This window comes from Anomaloglossus baeobatrachus, chromosome 3 (assembly GCF_048569485.1).
Source record: "Anomaloglossus baeobatrachus isolate aAnoBae1 chromosome 3, aAnoBae1.hap1, whole genome shotgun sequence".
Lineage (NCBI taxonomy): Eukaryota > Metazoa > Chordata > Amphibia > Anura > Aromobatidae > Anomaloglossus > Anomaloglossus baeobatrachus.
In genome coordinates, this window is record NC_134355.1 from 473,150,768 (window position 1) to 473,168,705 (window position 17,938).

Consider the following 17,938-nt stretch of genomic DNA (forward strand, 5'->3'; position numbering starts at 1 on the left):
ACCGTTTTTTTTGCCGCCGGTTGCGTTTTTTTCCACATAGACTTGCATTAGCGTCATATTGTGCAGCATGCGGCATATTTAGCCCATGCGGCGGCCGGATGGAACGTTGCCTGGCACGTTTTTTTGTGCGGCGAAAAAACCGCATTGCAACGGATCCGGCGCGATGCGTCGCAATTTACAATACAAGCCTATGGACGCCGGATGCAGTTTTTTGCACGGCGCATGCTCAGTATCAAGCCGCATCCGTCAAACGGACGGGCCGCGTGGAAAAACGTATGCAACGGATCCGTTTTTTTCGCCGCATCCGTTGCATAGGTTTTTGAGCCGGATTGAGCCGCACTGCAAAAACCGGATGTGTGAAAGCAGCCTTAGGAGTACCTGAATTCTCTCAGCATTTTGTTAAGCTGAACAGATCAAATACAAATTTAGTTTTTTTGTTTCTAATCATTAATTTGATAATCCTGGTAAATTATTTGCCAACGCATTCTAGTAGCCACTGGATCATACAAATTGTCAAAATGCAAATTGGCTGATATTTTTTTTTGATCTTTAGACAAAGCCTAAATGTCAAAAATTATATTTTATCAACCATATAACAACAGTGCTTTATAAGCCCAGCCAGGTGTCAGCTGATTTTAAAGAGTTAACTTTAGTATCTACAATCACAGTGTGCAGCCATATGACAAAAGCGGAGAACAGGAGAAACCGGTGTGACCGCATTTATTATTTTATATCTGCTACAGCTTCCTCCTCCAGCTACATGGGAAAATCATACATTTACAGCAAGTCATATCCATCCTGGAGAAAACCAAAATGCCAGGAACGAGCATATATATATATATATATATACATATATACATATATACATACATACATACATACATACATACATACATACATACATACATTATATATATATATATTATATATATATATATATATATATATATATACACACACATACACACACACACAGCCTTGCTAAAGTATTCAGCCCCTTTGAATGTTTCTACCTTTTCTCACATTTCAGGCTTCAAACATAGAAAGATAAAAATTTTAATGTTCTGGAAGAATCAACAAGTGTGCCACAATTGTGAAGTTGAACGAAACTTATTGCTTATTTTAAACATTTAGAAAAAATAATAAATTGAAAATTGGGGCGTGCAATATTATTCGTCCCCTTTAAGTTAATACTTTGTACCGCCACCTTTTGCTGCGATTACAGCTGCAAGTCACTTTGGGTATGTGTCTATCAGTTTTGCACATCGAGAGACTGAAATTCTTGCCCATTCTTCTTTGCAAATCGCTCGAGCTGAGTGAGGTTGGATGGAGAGCGTTTGTGAACAGCGATTTTCAGCTCTTTCCACAGATTCTCGATTGGATTCAGGTCTGGACTTTGACTTGGCCACTCTAACACCTGGATATGTTTATTTGTGAACCATTCCATTGTAGATTTTGCTTTATGTTTGGGATCATTGTCTTGTTGGAAGACAAAGCTCCGTCCCAGTCTCAGGTCTTTTGCAGACCAACAGGTTTTCTTCAAGAATGGTCCTGTATTTGGCTCCATCCATCTTCCCATCATTTTTAACCATCTTGCCTGTCCCTGCTGAAGAAAAGCAGGCCCAAAGCATGATGCTGCCACCACGTTTGACAGTGGGGATGGTGTGTCCAGAGTGATTAACTGTGTTGCTTTTTCGTCAAACATATCATTTGTCATTGTGCCCAAAAAGTTCGATTTTGGTTTCATCTGACCAGAGCACCTTCTTCCACATGTTTGGTGTGTCTCCCAGGTGGCTTGTGGCAAACTTTAAACAACACTTTTTATGGATATATTTATGGAAAGTGGCAAGAAGAAAGCAATTTCTCAAAGGCCAGATTTGTGCAGCGTACGACTGATTGTTGTCCTATGGACAGACTCTCCCACCTCAGCTGTAGATCTCTGCAGTTCATCCACAATGATCATGGGCCTCTTGGCTGTATCTCTAATCAGTCTTCTCCTTGTTTGAGATGAAAGTTTGGATGGACGGCCGGGTCTTGGTAGATTTGCAATGGTATGATACTCCTTCCATTTCAATATTATCGCTTTCACAGTGCTCCTTGGGATGTTTAAAGTTGTGGAAATCTTTTTGTAACCAAATCCAGCTTTAAACTTCTCCACAACAGTATTACAGACCTGCCTGTTGTGTTCCTTAGTCTTCATGATACTGTGCTTTAAACAGAACACTGAGACTATCACAGAGCAGGTGCATTTATACGGAGACTTGATTACACACAGGTGGATTATATTTATCATCATCAGTCATTTTAGGACAACATTGGATCATTCAGAAATCCTCAATGAACTTCTGGAGTGAGTTTGCTGCACTGAAAGTAAAAGGGGGTGAATAATATTTCCCACGCCACTTATAAGTTTATTCTTTTTAACAAAAAAGAATTTTGTTTACTTACCGTAAATTCTTTTTCTTATAGTTCCGTATTGGGAGACCCAGACCATGGGTGTTTAGCTTCTGCCTCCGGAGGACACACAAAGTACTACACTTAAAAGTGTAGCTCCTCCCTCTGAGCTTATACACCCCCTGGTAGCCAGTCCTAGCCAGTTTAGTGCAAAAGCTGAAGGAGAATAGCCACCCACAAGTAGAACCGAGCAAGAACCGGAACAACCGGAGACTCTGTCCATGACAACAGCCGGTGATAACACGGAACAAGAAAATTGCCAACAGACAACAGGGAGGGAGCTGGGTCTCCCAATACGGAACTATAAGAAAAAGAATTTACGGTAAGTAAACAAAATTCTCTTTTTCTTTATCGTTCCTTTGGGAGACCCAGACCATGGGACGTTCCAAAGCTGTCCCTGGGTGGGAATAAACAGAAAAAACTAAGAAGTAGGCGGAGCCTAACTTCACAAGTGGGCGACAGCCGCCTGAAGGATGCGTCTGCCCAAGCTCGCATCTGCCGAAGCATGAGCATGCACTTGGTAGTGCTTCGAAAAGGTATGCAGGCTAGTCCAAGTGGCAGCCTGACAGACTTGCTGAGCCGTAGCCTGGTGCCTAAATGCCCAAGAGGCACCGACAGCTCTGGTCGAGTGTGCTTTGATCCCCGGCGGGGGAGGCACCTGAGTACTCTGGTAGGCGTCCGAAATGGTCGATCTAATCCAACGGGCCAAGGTCGGCTTAGAAGCAGAGAGACCCTTGCGCCACCCTGTGGTTAGCACAAAAAGAGAGGTGCACCGCCTAAGCGCAGCGGTGCGAGACACATAAATCCGGAGAGCACGCACCAGATCTAGAGTATGCAGCGCTTTCTCAAAGCGATGAACAGGGGCCGGACAGAAGGAAGGCAAGGAAATGTCCTGGTTAAGGTGGAAGGGAGAGACGACCTTAGGAAGAAAGTCCGGAGTCGGACGGAGAACTAGCTTGTCTTGGTGAAAAGCCAAAAAAGGTGACTCCGAGGAGAGCGCAGCCAAATCAGAGACTCTCCTGAGAGAAGTTATGGCAACTAGAAAGGCCACCTTTTGAGAAAGACGATACAAAGAAACCTCCCTAAGGGGCTCAAAAGGGGGTTTCTGCAATACCGTGAGGACCAAGTTAAGGTCCCAGGGATCCAAGGGCCGCCGATAAAGCGGAATGATGTGAGACGCACCTTGCATGAAGGTGCGGACCTGAGCCAGCCTGGCGAGACACCGCTGGAACAGCACTGATAGAGCTGAGACTTGTCCCTTGTGCAGAGAATGAACCCCAGGGAGAATATACAGAGGTCCACAACCGGAGACCGGCTATGGCTTACCAGACTGCTGGGCGCGGTGTTGTGTGCCCTCCAGGTCCCGAAGCCCAGTCCCCCAGAGCACAGCACCTCAGCAGAGATGCAGAATGTCCCAGAGCAGAGTGAACTCTGCATGAGAAATGGCCGCCAAAGCGGAGAGGGGGCGGGACTAAGGGGCCGTTCCTATAGAAGAGCGGGAACTGGAGGGCTATAGAGACCTGCAGGGAAGGAGGGACGCCCCAGCAGTGGGGAGTGTCCCTCCCCTGTGTAGCACGGCCGCCGGGAGGAGCCGAACCTGTCCCTCTGCATGAGTGACATGCGAGGGCAGGAAAACCAAACTAGGCCTCCGGCGAAGCCGGGGCCTGAATTTAAGCGGCGAGGCCGACAAGCAGGCACCATCGGCGCGTTTCTCGGGCAAAAGCTAGAGAACCCACCGGAAAAGTCAAAACAAAATCACATACAGCATACTCTCCCCATACAATAAAGAACCGGGACCCCCAACACATAAACGTCTCAGGTACTTAGCTAATGAGACGCAGGGCCAGGTCCCTGGGGATGAGTGCTCCGGTCCAACAGAATCCTCAAGGGGCTGTGGATGGAGACCGGACTCCTGCCAGGCATGGAGACCGTGCTGGCTCCCACTTAAAGCCAGAGCCCAGAAGGGATGGTGAAGGAGCGCGGCATGTAAGGCTCCAGCCTTGTAAATCAACCTTAACAACACCGCCGACACAGTGGGGTGAGAAGGGACATGCCGGTAGTCCAGAACTGGACCCGCTTTTCTTCAAACTCTTTCCAAAATTCAAACAAATCAGATGAGAATGCATGTGTGGATGTATGCCTCCTGAACACAAAGCGATAAACTGGCTAGGACTGGCTACAAGGGGGTGTATAAGCTCAGAGGGAGGAGCTACACTTTTAAGTGTAGTACTGTGTGTGTCCTCCGGAGGCAGAAGCTAAACACCCATGGTCTGGGTCTCCCAAAGGAATGATAAAGAAAGTTTAAAATAAGCAATACATTTTGTTCAAATTCCCAATTGTGTCCCACTTGTTGATTCTTCACCATAACATTAAAATTTTTATCTTCATGTTTGAAGCCTAAAATATGGGAAAAGGTTGAAAAATTTAAGATGGCAGAATACTTTCGCAAGACACTGTATATTATACCGTGTATATATATTTCGAGAAAGCTTTTAAAAAAAAGTGGAAGTGTCCTATTTGGGTTAAGTTCCCGCAATGAGTTTTTGGCTCGGACTGCACAAGAAATTCCAGATCTTACCGTTACAGCAAAGTGTATGTGGTTATAGAAATCTCATGCCCACTGTTTTGTTTATTTTTTTACATGCAGCATAAACTGATCTGTGGTGCATGTTTGAAATTCGCAACATGGCAATTTCTCGTGAGTGTGCTGAGTTTTAGGCTTCTCCCAACAGAACTGCACTAGATGGGGAAGAATCCGAAGGTAAAAGACGCACGTGTTTTTAATGTGTTCCATTGCACAGATGCACTAAGACCGCATGTAATCCACACATGACTGCATCAATAAGGTTTTGTCAAAGCCAAAAACTAGGAATCAGCTATCCATTTGTACTGGAAAAGAAACGAGAAAAAAAAAAAAAAAAAGTATTTAACCCCTCAACGACCTCCGATAAGCATAAAAAGGGTGGTCGTTAAGGGGGCTTATTCTCTCAGCTGTTTTGAAACAGCGATCTGGAATAAGTGTACACTGAATTGCAATTCTCCAGAGGGGGAAAAAAAAAAAAAAAAAGGAATGGCATGGATATGACAAGATCTGACAATAGATACTGCAGTCGTATACGAATTCATGGGGTTTCTATTTGTACAGTGAGGTCACTTTTGCGTTTTTTCCTGCTTTTTTGGCACCTCAGGGGCTCTGCAATGTAACTCCCTGTCCAAATTTGCGTTCCAAAAATTAAAAAGCGCTCTTTGCTTTCCGTTTTTAAATGTGCCCAAACATTAGTTTTTGACCACATATTGTGTTCGGGAGAAAGTGCATAACAAATTATGATATTTTTTTCCCGATTACCCCATTTTGTACTAAAATACTATTTTAGTGAGGAGAGAAAAAAAAATATAAGTCTCAGAATCACTGGGGTCCGTTGAAGCAATTCAAAGTTCTTACATCATAAAGTGACACTGGACAGATTTCCAAAATTTAGCCTGGTCATTAAGGTACAAAATTGGCTTGCTCAGAAAGGGGTTAAACGGATATTTCTATTTACTTAATTTGGTATCCATTTGACAAACGTTTGTGCAGATATCCATATTTTATTTACAAAAAGAAAAGCAGAGATCACTGGTTAGTGTGTGGTACGGATTGAAGGATATCTTACTGGGGATCCCACTGTTATAACCAGTAATTCAACCTTTATACTAAATTATTGCCACTGATCCAGATACCAACTCGGCAATTATGGAAGGGCAGTTCTCTGGCTATGTACAGTGCCATGCAGTGCCATCACTCCGGTCTACCACAGGCAGGGACACAATCACACAGTGGTGGCACTTTAAATTGATATTATTCACGTTTTCCATCATTATTCATATATGTTTGATATTTCTTTGCTTTCATCTTTAAGCAAGAAAAAAGGGAATTTTGTTTACTTACCGTAAATTCCTTTTCTTCTAGCTCCAATTGGGAGACCCAGACAATTGGGTGTATAGCTACTGCCTCCGGAGGCCACACAAAGCATTACACTTAAAAGTGTAAACCCCTCCCCTCTGCTATACACCCTCCCGTGCATCACGAGCTCCTCAGTTTTGGTGCAAAAGCAGGAAGGGGGAAACTTATAAATTGGTCTAAGGTAAATTCAATCCGAAGGATGTTCGGAGAACTGAAACCATGACCAAGAACAGTTCAATCTGAACAACATGTGTACACAAAAGAACAAACAGCCCGAAGGGAACAGGGGCGGGTGCTGGGTCTCCCAATTGGAGCTAGAAGAAAAGGAATTTACGGTAAGTAAACAAAATTCCCTTCTTTGTCGCTCCATTGGGAGACCCAGACAATTGGGACGTCCAAAAGCAGTCCCTGGGTGGGTAAAAGAATACCTCGGTAAAAGAGCCGTAAAACGGCTCCTTCCTACAGGTGGGCAACCGCCGCCTGAAGGACTCGCCTACCTAAGCTGGCATCTGCCGAGCGTAGGTATGCACTAGACAGTGCAGCGTGCAGACTCAACCAGGTAGTCGCCTGACACACCTGCTGAGCCGTAGCCTGGTGCAGCAACTCCCAGGACGCACCCACGGCTCTGGGAGAATGGGCCTTCAGCCTTGAAGGAACCAGAAGCCCAGCAGAACGGTAGGCTTCGAGAATTGGTTCCTTGATCCACCGAGCCAAGTTGACTTGGGAGCTTGCGACCCTTTACTCTGGCCAGCGACAAGGACAAGAGCGCATCCGAGCGGCGCAGGAGCGCCGTACGAGAAATGTAGAGTCTGAGTGCTCTCACCAGACCTAACAAGTGCAAATCCTTTTCACGTTGGTGAACCGGATGAGAACAAAAGGAAGGTAAGAAGGTATCCTGATTGAGATGAACAGAGGATACCACCTTCGGGAGAGATTCCAGAACAGAGCGCAGAACCAGCTTGTTCTGGTGAAACACCAGGAAGGGGGACTTGCATGACAGCGCTGCTATGTCAGACACTCTGCGGAGTGACGTGACTGCACTAGGAAGACCACCTTCTGCGAAAGGCGTGAAAGAGAATATCCCTCATTGGCTCGAAGGGTGGTTTCTGATCCCAGGGTTCTAGCCGACGCTTGTAAGGAGGGACTATGTGGCAAACCCCCTGCAGGAACGTGCGTACCTGAGGGAGTTTGGCTAGACGCTTTTGAAAAAAACACAGAAAGCGCCGAAACTTGTCCCTTAAGGGAACCGAGAGACAACCCCCTTTTCCATTCCGGATTGAAGGAAGGACAGAAAGTGGGCAAGGCGAATGGCCAGAGTAAAACTCTGATCAGAGCACCAGGATAAGAAGATCTTCCACGTCCTGTGGTAGATCTTGGCGGACGTTGGTTTCCTGGCCTGTCTCATAGTGGCAATGACCTCTTGAGATAACCCTGAAGACGCTAGGATCCGGGACACAATGGCCACGCAGTCAGGTTGAGGGCCGCCGAAATCAGATGGAAAAAACGGCCCTTGAGACAGCAAGTCTGGCCGGTCTAGTAGTGTCCACGGTTGGCCTACCGTGAGATGCCACAGATCCGGGTACCACGACCTCCTCGGCCAGTCTGGAGCGACGAGGATGGCGCGGTGGCTGTCGGATCTGATCCTGCGTAACACTCTGGACAGCGGGGCCAGAGGAGGAATACGTGAGGCAGGGAAACTGCGACCAATCCTGCACTAATGCGTCTGCCGCCAGAGCTCTGTGATCTTGAGAACGTGCCATGAATGCCGTGACTTTGTTGTTGTGCCGGGACGCCAATATGTCGACGTCCGGCTTCCCCCGGCGGCAACAAATCTCTTGAAACACGTCCGGTCGAAGAGACCATTCCCCTGCGTCCATGCCCTGGCGACTGAGAAATTCTGCTTCCCAGTTTTCTACGCTCGGGATGTGAACTGCGGAGATGGTGGAGGCTGTGGATTCCACCCACAGCAGAATCCGCCGGACCTGCTGGAAGGCTTGCCGACTGCTTGTGCCGCCTTGGTGGTTGATGTATGCCACCGCCTTGGCGTTGTCCGACTGAATTCGGATCCGCCTGCCTTCCAGCCAGGCTGGAACGCCTTTAGGGCTAGAACACTGCCCTTATCTCCAGAACATTGATCTGGAGGGAAGACTCAGCTGAGTCCATGTACCCTGAGCCCTGTGGCGGAGGAAGACTCCCTGACAGACTCGCGTCCGCCGTGACCACAGGCCAGGATGTGGGCAGGAAGGACTTTTTCCTTTGACAAGAGTGCGAAGAAGCCACCACTGAAGGGAGGCCATGGCTGCCCGAGAAGGAGCAACGTCCTTGTCGAGGGACGTCGATTTGCTGTCCCATTTGCGGAGAAAATCCCATTAAAGTGGGCGCAGATGAATCAGCGCAAACGGAGCTGCCTCTATTGCTGCCACCAACTTCTCTAGGAAGTGCATGAGGCGCCTCAAAGGGTGTGACTGGGCTCGAAGGAACGATTGCACCCCTGTCTGTAGTGAACGCTGTTTGTCCAGCGGAAGCTTCACTATCGCTGAGAGAGTATGGAACTCCATGCCGAGATATGTCAGTGATTGGGCCGGTGTCAATTTTGACTTTAGGAAAAATTGATGAACCACCCGAATCTCTGGAGAGTCTCTAGAGCCATGTTCAGGCTGTGCTGGCATGCCACCCGAGAGGGGGCCTTGACCAGCAGATTGCCTGAGAGAGTAGGACCGCTACCACAGTTGTCATGACCTTGGTGAAGGCCCGTAGGGCTGTCACCAGGCCGAAAGTTAGTGCCACGAACTGAAGGTGTTCGTTCCCTATGTCGAAGCGCAGGAAGTGCTGATATCCTGATACAATCGGCACGTGGAGATAAGCATCCCTGATGTCGATTGATGCTAGGAAGCCTCCTTGGGCCATCAAAGGCGATGGCAAGCGGAGAGATTCCATCCGGAACAGTCAGGTTCTCTGTCCGTTGAGCAGTGTGAAGTCCAGAACGGGGCGGGGTGATCCGTCCTATCTGGTACCACGAACAAGCTGGAGTAAAAAGCCGCGACTACGTTCTTGAAGGGGAACGAGGATCGCAACTCCTCCTGCCTTCGGAGTGTTCACCGCCTGGAAACGTGCATCGGCTCGCTCGGGGGACGGAGATGCTGTGAAGCAACGAGTCGGAGGACGAGAACTGAGCTCTATCCTGTGACCGTAAGACAGAATGTCTCCTACATCGGTCTTGGACATGTGAGGACCACTCCCCTGACCTGGACCGCCATGCAGAAAAGGTTCTCTGTGCCCGGCGGAGGATGAAAATACCCTCGCCTGAGACGTCAAAGACGCTAATTGCGGAGCCCAGGATGACTGCATTGATCTGAGACAGAGCAGCTGAGATAGCCTGGAGTGCCCACCACTGCAAAGGCCGGGGCAACGGACGCGCCTATGGCTTCATAGATGGATCCCATTAGGAGTGCCATCTGTCTGTCCGTGGCATTTTTGAGCGTGGACCCGCCAGCCACTGCTACTACTGATCTAGCCGCCAGTCCAGAGACTGGAGGGCACCTTATGACACTGAGCCGAAACGTTAACGTCAGAGAGGAAGGGGCAACGTGTGTTATAAGGTGTTCAGTAAAACGCTTGTCCGTCCGTCGCAGACAGATAGAGGCCTGGGGCGATCCCGCAGTGCCCGGGCCTGTGTAAGGGGCCGGTCTGGACTGCAAACTCCTAGTCTCTTAGCCGACCATTTGTCCATAGCCTGAGACATGGATAGTGAAAATGACCCAGAGAGTTTCTCAGCAAAGCTGTAACTCTGTCCCTGCCGCCTGGACAGGGAACGCCGGCGAAGTTTTCATCATGCAAACTCTGTCGCTGTCATCTGTGCAGTGCCCGTAATATAGGCGCACAAGAGGTTAAAATAAGCCAGTGTCTTGGCACCCTTACTCTTTAAGAGCAGACAACAGCCTGTCGTCCGCAGAGTAATCAGTGAGGGTATACAGCCAAAAACAAATAATGCTGCCGAACAGTGAAATCATATACCATATAAATAAACACACATTATAATTATATATATATATATATATATATATATATATATATATATATATATATATATATATATATATATATATATATATATATATATATATATATATATTATATATATATATATATATATATATATATATATATATATATATATACACACACACTGCGGCACCAAGGGGGGGACAACACCCTAGGAAGACCACCTTTGAAAAACTGGTGCCCCCCAGTGCTCAGTGAGGGGGGAAGGAGGATAGCAACGTATGCTCCAGCCCTCCCTACGTTATGATGCAGGGCTCTGTCTGCGGGAATCCGGTGGTCTATAGTGATCAGTGAGGGGGGGTGGAGGACAGCGAGGTGTGCTCCAGCCCTCACTGTCGGCAACATACCGACCATCCCGCCCTTCTCCCTGAATGGCAGGCTCAGGGGCGGGAGTTTAACACACTAGGCCGCAAAAACCGGGGACTAAAGTACAAACCGCGGCCGGCAAACGGGCACGGTCGGCGCGGTAGTCCCGGACAAAAAATGCACACCGCAGTCGCAGCTGCGTCTGAGGCCAAGGTGCTTCATGCACCGTGCCAACGGGGACACAGAGTACCTGTAGCTGCAGGGTGTCCCTGACGATACTCCTTCTCCTGCCCGGCAGGGGCTGCGGATGTGGCTTGTAGCCATCAGATTCTCTGCCCCGGGTCTCCCTCAGCTGCAGCCAGAAGTTGCTGAAAAACATGGCTGACGGCATTCTCTGAGGAGGAGGGAGGCGTGGGCGTAGTCACAAAAAAGTGCGGGAATCTGGTGCCTCAGCGTGGGTAGTGAGGGGGGCGGAGGACAGCTCAATGTACTACAGCCCTCACTGTCGGCGTCATACCGACCGTCCCGCCCTTTTTCCTGACTGGCAGGTCTGGGGGCGGGAGACTCCCATACTAGGCCGACCTCAGTGCTGACTTCTCGTACAGCGTCCCGCCCTTCCCCTGACTGACAGGCCTGGGGGCGGGAAAAGAGTGAGACTAGGCCGCAAAAGCCGGGGACTAAAGTTATAAGCGCGGCCGGCGTATAAGCCCGGTCGGCGCGGTAGTCCCCGGCGCACTAACAGTCCCAACCGCGCCGCAGTGTAAAAATGGCAGCGGCGGTCAGCGCGGTAGTCCCCATAAACTAACACACCCAGCCACGCTGCAGTGTGTGATGGCACAAGCGCGGTCAGCGCTGCGGTCCCCGGCGCACTAACACACCCAGCAATGCTGGAGTGTTTCTGTGCGCGGTCCCCACGGGGACACAGAGTACCTTAAAGTAGCAGGGCCTTGTCCCTGACGATACTCGGCTCCTTATCCAGCAGAGTCCCCAGGAGCTGTGGATGGAGCACGGTCTCAGTGCCTGGAGACCGATTAGGATCCCACTTCACCCAGAGCCCTAAAGGGGATGGGGAAGGAAAACAGCATGTGGGCTCCAGCCTCCGTACCCGCAATGGATACCTCAACCTTAACAACACCGCCGACAAGAGTGGGGTGAGAAGGGAGCATGCTGGGGGCCCTGTTATGGGCCCTCTTTTCTTCCATCAGACATAGTCAGCAGCTGCTGCTGACTAAGCTGTGGAGCTATGCGTGCATGTGTGCCTCCTTCGCACAAAGCTTAAAAACTGAGGAGCCCGTGATGCACGGGAGGGTGTATAGCAGAGGGGAGGGGTTTACACTTTTAAGTGTAATGCTTTGTGTGGCCTCCGGAGGCAGTAGCTATACACCCAATTGTCTGGGTCTCCCAATGGAGCGACAAAGAAAAAAAAAAATCTGACACTCACCGTAAATCAAGTCCCTGATTTTGCCAAATATTTTCCATAATGCGTAAGATTTGAAGTGTTAGCATATCCTGACGCAAGTCTGGGGGAAAAAAAAGGAAAATTAGGAAACATACCCTGTGTTGCAATAATACGTAAGCCGATATAACAAGTTGTCTACTTATTTAGCCTGTGACATTGGAACATGTTTTCCCACCCTAAATTTAATACTATAGAGTAAGGCTGGGTTCACACTGTGTTGCACATTTCAGAAATGTCACCAGAATGGATCCGCCTTTGCCGTTTTTTCTGGTAATGCACACAGTTTTTATCTATGTTGTTAAACTAATTCTCATCATGGATAGTCTATTTCAATCACGCAATGGCCTCCAGATCAATGAATGTGCCTGCATAGTGCGCTCACTTCCGCATGGCAATATCGTAGCGCTTGGTATTAGAAATGATGATAGTCATTGCTCCATATATATTACACATCTTTACATCACTGGCATTTTCACTTTAACATACCATCTCCATTTTTAAAGATTATCTCATTATTCAGAAACAGCATTTCAGACATAATATCAGGGTTCTCCCAGTTTAGCCAAAGTGGTCTTTTAGCAGAAGACATTATTCTGCATTCTTCAAGCCTAAAGAACAAAGGAATGGTTTAGAAAACATATCAGCAGGATGATCAGACAAAGGGGAAATAAGGGAAAAAGAAATTAACACATGGACATACCTGAGGGTCCCCAACTGATGCGCAGGATTGAGAGGAGAGGTAAAGTTTTGTAATGCATCCATAAAGTCTGGCCTCTTCATCTGCTCAACAAGAAACTTCATCTGCACCTACAACAAATATAGCTGTTATTTTACAGCCTCCAATACAAATAAAATATATACATAGGAGCCCTTTAAAGGCATTTCAGCATTTAATACATAAGCAAAAGCAAAATTGGGGGATGCCCCACTGCTTCTGAGGACAGGGGGTCCAAAGTTCCCAATTTGTATGAGGCAGTAATGCACATGCGTGATCACAGCTACTTTCGCATTCAAGAGACTGATGAGATAGCCAAACTGTCAGTCCCATACCATTAAATGGGGCAGTGGTTACATGCGCACTACCACTCCATTCACAAATGCAACTTAATAATCTTGCTTTTCAAGGGTGTTCGCGGTCTTGCATAAATTGCCTTTCCTGCAGCTAAATGAAACGTTGATAATAAGAAAACCCTCTAACAACCAGACAAGAGAATAAGAACATCACATTTCCTAATGGCAATGTTGTCACAAGTGACCTTAAAAAGGGAACCTGTCACCACATTTTCAGCCTATAAGCTGCAGCCACCAACACGAGGCTCCTATATACAGCATTCTAACATGCTGTATATAAGAGCCCAGGCCGCTGTGAGAACATAAAAAACACTTTATAATACTTACCCAACGGTCGTGCGGTTGGCCATATGGGCATCTGTTCTCCGGTCCCGCCTCTTTCGGCCATCCTCAGCCTTCTCTAGCCGCGGTACATGACAAGTCCGACGTAATCCACACTCGCCGGCATTCAGGTCCTGAGCAGGGCAGATCAAAGTATTGTAGTGCGCCTGCGCAGGACCGGCGAGTGTGTATGACATAGATGCGTCATGCACACAGGCTTCTGAAAGAAGACGAAGATGGCCGAAAGAGGAGGCGCCAACACCGGAGACGCCCATATGGCCAACCGCGCGACCGTTAGGTGAGTATTATAAAGTGTTTATGTTCTCACAGCGGCCTGGGCTCTTAGATACAGCATGTTAGAATGCTGTATATAAGAGCCCGGTGGTGGTGGCCGCAGCTTATACGCCAAAAAAGTGGTGACAGGTTCCCTTTAAAAGGGGTGGTTCACCCGTATTTTTTATTGTCTAGTTCGATATTATATTAATAAACAAGGTTTCTCTCAAATACCTTATGTTGGCAATAGTGCCTGTGAGAGTCAATATTGCAGACCGCTGTTCCCCGTTCCGGTGACGTCACGTCAAGTGCCGCACACGTCCCATCCCTGCGGTCGGCTGCAGTCTTCTTGACTCACTGAGCTGTGAGCGGTGTTTCACCACTCGTCACAGCACATCTGCTCCCTGATCCCTCCTCCCTCACAGCAGAACGCTGCAAGCAGGAGACGCGCTGTGCTGTGACAGCGGTGAAACACTGCCCACAGCTTAGTGAGTCAGGAAGACTGCAGCCAGCCGTAGGGATGTTGTGACGTGTGTGGCACTTGACGTGACATCACCGGAGCAAAGAACAGCGGTCTACAATAGCGCCTCTCACAGGCACTATTGCCAACACAAGGTATTTGAGAGAAACATAGTTTCTCAATATAATATCGAACTAGACAATAAAAAATATGGGTGAACCATCCTTTTAACTTTCCAATTAATTATAAGGCAAAAAAATGTACAGAGTGTTAATTTTTTTTTTTTATCTAGGCAAAACATTGTTTTCTAGAATACACCTTGAAGTGAAAATGTTCCATATTCTGGAAACACCGCTAGGTAGACTGAATGCTGCCCTTACTTTGTGAGGCTCATCCTTCTTCTCCTGCTTCAGGATGTCGGTGAGGTTAATGAGTTTCTCCATTGCCTCCACTTGTCGGCTTAAATGCTTGAGGTACATGCCACAGGCTCTGCAGTAGGATTCCAGCAGCAGGCCGAACCTCTGACTGACCGTCTTGTTGTGCATTTCTGACCTAATATGAGTTTAATAGGCATCATGGTTAGATAATAAAAAGGCTAGCAGCCAAACATTGAACGTGTTAGTGATGCATGCCTACAAATGTCTTAGACTATGTTCTTCCTAGACTGACACATGACAGATGCACTGTCGAAGAAAATCCCAAAAAGGATTAAATCACCCCTTCACTTCGCCAACCAAATGAACTACAGGAACTGAAGCAGATGCCAGAGTGTCAGTGTAGGAGCCCACTGGGTGCGCACATACAACTTTCCTAGCTGCTGCTCGCCAACACACCTCTGTGGATAAGTAGATGGATGTGTGTGCACCCATTAGGCCCATACTTTCTCTCACACAGATTAGTATTCAGTTCAAGCAACCATTGCTCAAAGCACTATAAGGCTCTGTGCGCACTGGGAAATGGAATTTTCTTGAGAAAATTCCGCATGCCCTCAAAGATTACCGCACCCGCGGTAAAAAACCGCGGGAAACCGCACCCGAAAACCGCATGCGGTTTGCCGCGGTATTATTCGCGGTATTGCCGCGGTTTTGGGATGGGATTGGGATGTGCTTTATTGCATTCAATGCAATAAAGCACATTGAAAAAAAAAAAAAATACATTTAATTCTGATAGTGGATAGACAGAAGAATAGATAGAGGGATAGATAGATAGATAGAGGACAGATCGCTGCATTTCCCACGGTCGGCAGTGAGTTCACATTACCGGCCGTGGGAAATGACCGGTAATTACCTCTGCTGTCTGCTGCATTCAGCCTGTGTCTGTGACAGTCGCGGCTGGATGTCAGCAGTGCAGGACGCCGGAGCCGGAGCTGTGGATTATGTCGGACCTGTGGACTACGCCGGAGCTTTGTTTGGGGGGGGTTAATAAAAGGGTGAACGAGGCTTGTTGGTTTTATTTAAAATAAAGGATTTTTCGGTGTCTGTGTTTTTTTCACTTTACTTACGGGTTGATCATGTCAGCTGTCACATAGACGCTGCCATGATCAAGCCTGGGGTTAATGGCGGTGGTCCCCCATCACCATTAACCCCTTGTATTACCTTGCCACCACTGCTACACGGTGGCAAGAAGAGCCGAGGACACGCCGGTATTGTCGCATAATGCATGCGACAGTGCCGGGGCAGCTGCGGCTGATATTCTCGGCTGCCGGAGGGGGAGTGAGGCGGGGGACATTATCCCTGCCCCTCTCCCTCCCCAGCCTGAGAATACCGGGCCGCCGCTGTGTGCTTACCTCGGCTGGAAGGTGAATATACAGCGGAGCCCACGTTCTTTTTTTCCTGTGTGTCTGTGTGTGTCTGTGTGTGTCTGTGTGTGTCTGTGTGTGTCTGTGTGTGTCTGTGTGTGTCTGTGTGTGTCTGTGTGTGTCTGTGTGTGTCTGTGTGTGTCTGTGTGTGTCTGTGTGTGTCTGTGTGTGTCTGTGTGTGTCTGTGTGTGTCTGTGTGTGTCTGTGTGTGTCTGTGTGTGTCTGTGTGTGTCTGTGTGTGTCTGTGTGTGTCTGTGTGTGTCTGTGTGTGTCTGTGTGTGTCTGTGTGTGTCTGTGTGTGTCTGTGTGTGTCTGTGTGTGTCTGTGTGTGTCTGTGTGTGTCTGTGTGTGTCTGTGTGTGTCTGTGTGTGTCTGTGTGTGTCTGTGTGTGTCTGTGTGTGTCTGTGTGTGTCTGTGTGTGTCTGTGTGTGTCTGTGTGTGTCTGTGTGTGTCTGTGTGTGTTCTGTGTGTGTTCTGTGTGTTCTGTGTGTTCTGTGTGTTCTGTGTGTGTCTGTGTGTTCTGTGTGTTCTGTGTGTTCTGTGTGTTCTGTGTGTTCTGTGTGTTCTGTGTGTTCTGTGTGTTCTGTGTGTTCTGTGTGTTCTGTGTGTTCTGTGTGTTCTGTGTGTTCTATGTGTCTATGTGGTCTATGTGGTCTATGTGTTCTATGTGTTCTATGTGTTCTATGTGTTCTATGTGTTCTATGTGTTCTATGTGTTCTATGTGTCTGTGTGTTCTATGTGTCTGTGTGTTCTATGTGTCTGTGTGTTCTGTGTGTCTATGTGTTCTGTGTGTCTATGTGTTCTGTGTGTCTATGTGTTCTGTGTGTCTATGTGTTCTGTGTGTCTATGTGTTCTGTGTGTCTATGTGTTCTGTGTGTCTATGTGTTCTGTGTGTCTATGTGTTCTGTGTGTCTATGTGTTCTGTGTGTCTATGTGTTCTGTGTGTGTGTGTGTCTGTGATCTGTGTGTTTACTCTGCACGGCTTCCTCTTCCTGTAATGACATCACTTCCCTGCAAAACCGCAGACAAGCGATGCACATTACCGGAGGTAAACCGCGAAATACCGCAGGGAATAACGCAGGAAAACGCAGAGAACCGCACAGAATTTGCTGCCTGCGTTATTCCCTGCGGGATTTCATGATTAACATTGAGTCAATGGAGTGAAATCCCGCAGCGATGTGCGGAAAAGAAGTGACATGCACTTGTTTTTGCTGCGGGATTCCCGCAGCAAAACATGCAGCTGTCAAATTCCGCCCAGTGCGCACAGGATTTTTTTTCTCCATAGGATTTGCTGGTGATTCACTGCAGAGATGTTATGAACATTTTCTGTAGCGAAACATGCAGCAAATCCGCGGAAAATCCGCGGCAAAATCCGGTAAGTGCGCACATAGCCTAAATGTAGGGACAGGAGGCAGTACGGTGCATAGCGCCTGGACACGTCATAGGAATTTCCCAAGCACCAATATTTGCATAATAAAAAAAACATTTTTCTGAATAAACATATCTGAGGAAACTAGACCAGGAAGAGGATTTCATCAGAGGCCACATTCCGTATCACTATCTGATTACGGTAGTTTTGATTGCACTTTGCAGGTGACAGAGCCCCGTAACAGGAGCTTCCCTACAAGAGGAGCTCAGCCAGTGGATCGAAGCAGAACAATAAATGACCACTTATAAATCTAGATTAACTAAACTGTATTTGTCTTATAATAGGTGCCCACTGAGAATGAAAATTTAGGAATTCTACAGCAATATGAATAAATAGAAGTTACAAAATTGAAGGCTTCAATG

At 47.7% G+C, this 17,938-nt stretch overlaps 1 protein-coding gene across 2 annotated transcripts in view; it reads right to left on the bottom strand.

Annotated features, from left to right (window-relative positions):
- PIK3CA (phosphatidylinositol-4,5-bisphosphate 3-kinase catalytic subunit alpha) overlaps nt 1-17,938 on the bottom strand; it is a 136,906-nt gene that overhangs the window by 13,088 nt on the left and 105,880 nt on the right. For both annotated transcript variants that reach the window (XM_075340608.1, XM_075340606.1), the window contains exons 14-17: nt 14,730-14,901; nt 12,925-13,031; nt 12,711-12,832; nt 12,207-12,285 (exon numbers count right to left, since the gene is read on the bottom strand). In XM_075340608.1, coding sequence (XP_075196723.1) covers nt 12,207-12,285; nt 12,711-12,832; nt 12,925-13,031; nt 14,730-14,901 — 480 coding nt within the window. The remainder of the gene's footprint in view (nt 1-12,206; nt 12,286-12,710; nt 12,833-12,924; nt 13,032-14,729; nt 14,902-17,938) is intronic.